This window comes from Danio rerio, chromosome 23 (assembly GCF_049306965.1).
Source record: "Danio rerio strain Tuebingen ecotype United States chromosome 23, GRCz12tu, whole genome shotgun sequence".
Taxonomy (NCBI): Eukaryota; Metazoa; Chordata; class Actinopteri; order Cypriniformes; family Danionidae; genus Danio; species Danio rerio.
Genome location: NC_133198.1, coordinates 37,647,501 through 37,652,500, shown reverse-complemented (window position 1 = coordinate 37,652,500; position 5,000 = coordinate 37,647,501). Strand labels below are relative to the sequence as shown.

The window sequence follows — 5,000 nt, the reverse complement described above, 5'->3', positions numbered from 1 at the left end:
AGACACAGGAAAAAAAATCATAAAAGAAATGAAAAACAAGATCAAACGCAGATGTGACATTTATTGTTTAGACATGAAATCCACATGATTCTCAAACTGACTTGTATCACTTTGACCTTCAACTCAACACTTCCACACGTATGTTATTATGCTCCCCTTGGCCCCTCTACATGATTTGTTTTTATATTATTGATTATTATCTATGACTGGTGATGCAGGTTACCATGTTAGCCTGCACATTGAGATATTGGAGCTACTGGATTTACAACATGTTCATTTGTCAAAAAAAAAAAAAAAAAAAGCTTGAAAACTTTAGAAAAACAAGTTGTACTAGATTTATAGATATGAAATAGATATCTAGACATATCTGTATTAGTTTCTGTATTAGTTAAATCAGAGTGAGTTCATGCATCCAGTTTATTATTTTATAGCTATATTCTACTGTAACATGCTATGTCAGTTAGCATCGGATTATAAATTGACTTTATGATAGAAAGTACCACTTATCCCTTTTGACCCTATAAAACCCAAAAAGTTAATGTAACTTAAACCATTTGAGGAAACCGATTTCAACAAATAATTAAGAACAAAAACTAATCCTAATAAGTATCCATTTGAGTAAACGAAGCAATTTGAGCACAGTAAAACCCGATAGATGAAGAGAACTCAAACTAACTGAGTACTGTGAAACGCAAAAGGAAAAAGATTGCTACAAACCATTTGAGCTACAAAACTAATCTATATGAGTACTGTGAACTCACTCCATTTAAGTTGAAGTAATGAGGTATTTAATTAACTCATTATCTTCAACACAGAGTTCAAAACTTTTCAAATGAGTAGAATTAACTTTCAGTCAATTATGAGATAACTACACTCATTTCCTTTGATAAAGTTGACTGTTGGATTTTACAGTGTAGGTACATCCCTGTTACAAACCATAAATGGTATGTTTCTATAGTACTTGTGTGCCTTTAAATGTCTGAAAATAAACACAATGGGCTCTATTTTGACGGTCCATGCGCAAAACGGAAAGCGCAGGGCACAAACGCTTTCAGGGCGAGTCAGAATCCATATTTGCTAATTTGAAGACGGGAAAATCTGCTTTTCGCCGTGGCGCATGGTTTAAAAGGGTTGAGTTTATTTTCTTAATGAGTTATAGGTGTGTTTTGAGAATAAACCAATCAGAGTCTCATCTCCCATTCCCTTTAAAAGCCAGCTGCGTCGCGCCATAAGCGCATTTGCTATTTACAGGACGTAAAGTAAGTGGAAGTGGAAAAACTGAGCATTTCACAAGCAAACAGTTAACAGTTTTTTTACAGAAAACAGTTAAACAGAGCATCTACCGCGCAAGAATGAGAGATAATCTACTTTCACTTTCGCTCTTGGATAGGGAAACCTTTACGCACAAACATCAATTAGCCTATAAATAATTAATTTTGCTTGTTAAGCGCAAATATTTGTTTCAAAACTATTTCTAAATTCAGTTCTAATTTCCAGCAAACGAATAAATGAACAATAATAACAAAGTGTTGTCAAAAGCCTGAGTTATATCCTAAAACACATGCTGTGCCCCATATGGTCTAAAACCTGCAGGTGGGCAAATCTAAGCTTGTTTTTAATAAAAAAATATAAATATGGATATAATAAATAATACTGCTAATAATATATAACATTATACAAAAGCAAATTGTTATGAATGAACTGAAAAAAACTCCCGAGATAGGGTTATCCTTAATATTTTAATTTTTTCATATGTAAAGATATTTGCGTATTGCTCTACATCTTGTGTGTAGGCAATTAAGCAGTGTGTAAGCGAGGCGCAACTCTGCGCTGGAGTTTAGACCTGGTTTGTTTTGGTCTAATGAAAAATCTATTATAGTTTCTCAAAATAGTAACGCGCCAGCAGTGCGCCTCAGAACGCTTTCCTTTTTAGACCAGAATGCCTATGGGCGCACATATGAGTGCAAATGCATTTGCTATTTAAAGAGCGTGACGCAACGCCTCAAAACAACTCTTTCACCAATCTGAAACTAGCAAACAAGTATTGCACCGCACCTTGCGCCGGGTGTATGATAGGGCCCAATTTGTTTGACAGCACTTGTAAATTGTGATTTATGACCAGCAATAACTACAGTACATTCTGTTTATGACCCCAAATAAATAATTTTATATAGCATTCTTAAGCAAGATATGAATATTTTGTGATTTCCTTGATATTTTTAATATATTTTCGTTTTATGCTCAGTTATAAAGAAATATTTAGCAAACATGCATTTTTATAATATAAACACATAAGCAATATTAAATCAATTCAATAAAACAGCTTTGTTTGTGATAAAAATGAATGATACATATAAAATAATAAATAGAAATTTCAATTTTTTGTAAGATGAACACTAAAGATGCTTGCAGGAGAAAAAGAAAATCCTTTAAAGGTTTTCAAGATAACACCAATGGCTGTTTTTTGTTGGAACTAAATTTAGCATCACACAACCTTGCACATGTAAAGGTCATGCAGATATTGATTTTAAAAAGCAAAAGAAAATCCTAGAGGGCTGAAAAGATATGAACATTTCCTGTGACTGATCTCCTCAATGGAGATAAACAGCTAGGGAAATACAGCGCGTCCACACGGACAGAAGAGACCGAAAAAGAGAAATGTTGACGAACAACAGCAAAGCATCAACATCCCCCTCCATCCTGAGGTTCAGCAAGGCCACGGCACGACGCTCTTTAATGCAAATTCTGCTCATCTCATCCGCGCCGCCAAGCCCAGATCAAATTAGATGAGAAATTAATTGCGTGGAGAATGTGATGCATCTCCAGAATATCCCTGATTATTTCACCAAATTGCATTTTCGCATTTTCCTTCGCTTTGCTAATGCACCGGGTTGTTTTCTCTCCCCCCCTCTCCCTGAATAAGCCAGGCGGGGGATCGGGCATTAAGTAAAAAGGTTTCGTTAATAAATTTCCATTTAACAAAGAAATATCACCCGACATGCTTCGACTCTCACCTCAGTTGGTTTAAAGAAAGGAGAAGCTTTCATTAAAGGAGAAACTAGTCAGTGTCTGTGATCAGCATGTTTAAAAACAAAGAGATGAAGAAGTAGTTGTTTGTTTAGAGCAGAAAAAAATGTCTAAACAAAGAAAATAAAACATGCAAACATGTAACATTCACCTAACATTGGGTTTACATTTATTTATTTATTTATTATTATTCAAACACCTTCTTGCTGTGAGGCGACAGCTCTACCTATTGCGACACCATGTCGCCTATTATAATTATTATTTATGTATATTTATATATTTTTATTATTATTACTATTTAAAGACCCAAGTAATAACATTCTTTTTGGTTTTCATTATTATTATTATTATTATTATTATTATTATTATCATTATCATTATTATTATTATTATTATTATTATTATTATTATTATTATTATTATTATTATTATTATTATTATTATTATTATTCAAAGACCCAATAACTTTTTGTTTGTTTTTTATATTTTTGTAACAACCATAAGATTTAAATTCCTAAAACACTGCAGGTTAGTTATAATTTTTCATTAATAAAAATAAATAAATAAATAAATAGAACATCCACATTTTTATGTAATTATTTTGTGTTTGTAGAACATTGCAGGGTGGATATTTTTTAACCACCTAAAATAATTTAAACACAACACACAGTCTGTGTTTTATGTTATTATTTTGCAACCATAAAATAACTTTTCCAGAACGTTGCAGAGTGGTTATGTTTTTAAATAATAATAAAAGGTTTTAGGTTATTTTACATCTTAAAAATAACATTCTCAGATTGTTCTCTGTGTACAGTTTATTATATTATATTATATTATATTATATTATATTATATTATATTATATTATATTATATTATATTATATTATATTACATTACAGTACATTACATTATGATATATTATATTACATTACATTATATTATATTATATTATATTATATTATATTATATTATATTACATTACAGTACATTACATTATAATATATTATATTACATTACATTATATTATATTATACCATATTATACCATATTATATTATATTATATTATATTATATTATATTATATTATATTATATTATATTATATTATATTACATTACAGTACATTACATTATAATATATTATATTACATTACATTATATTATATTATACCATATTATATTATATTATATTATTTTATATTATATTATATTATATTATATTATATTATATTATATTATATTATATTATATTATATTATATTATATTATATTATATTCCCAGAGATGGGTTGCAGCTGGAAGGGCATCCGCTGCATAAAACATGTGCTGGATAAAATTTGTTATTTGTTATTTGATCAAAAACAATTCTTTCTCAAGTTATATGTATGGGAACTCTATGGAGATATAAGAATTATTATTATTTTTTATTTAACATTAGTCTAATGATCTGCCAAAAAAAATAAAATAAACATCTCTGTCTAAAAAGAAAACTTTCCTCGCAAACCAAAAATATAAAGTAAATTTGAAATAAAATAAAATAAAATATATTAAAAAATTAAAGGAAAAGTAAAAAAAAAAAAAAAAAAGAAAAGAATTATTTTTTTAAAAAGAAAAATAAATCACTAAATATGGAGAAAAAAACCCTGATTCATTATCTAAATTGAATGTTATTTTCCAGTACCTTCAGGATGAGTGGGGATGTTGGTTTGAGCTCCAGGATGCCTGTGGGACTGAGGGGTTCAAAGATGGGGTCCGGGTAGTAACTGAAGCTCTCGTTGACCACCACAAGAGCGTGAACATTGTCCATGTAGAAGCCGATCTCATCTGGTCCACTGCCGGTCTCAGCAAAGCCTCTTTCTGAATCAGCCACCGACGGGGCCAGACAGACCATGACCGAGTTGTTGAAAACCGTGCAGTTCTGTGCAGAAGAGAAACACAAAGATAGAAAAAAATAACTTAATATACACTTTTTAGA

General features: G+C 30.2%; 1 protein-coding gene across 2 annotated transcripts in view; it reads right to left on the bottom strand.

Moving 5' to 3' along the window:
- Positions 1-5,000, bottom strand: part of plxna1a (plexin A1a) — a 424,291-nt gene that overhangs the window by 66,891 nt on the left and 352,400 nt on the right. For both annotated transcript variants that reach the window (XM_017353686.4, XM_003201217.7), the window contains exon 18: positions 4,707-4,943. In XM_017353686.4, the coding sequence (XP_017209175.2) occupies positions 4,707-4,943 (237 nt within the window). The remainder of the gene's footprint in view (positions 1-4,706; positions 4,944-5,000) is intronic.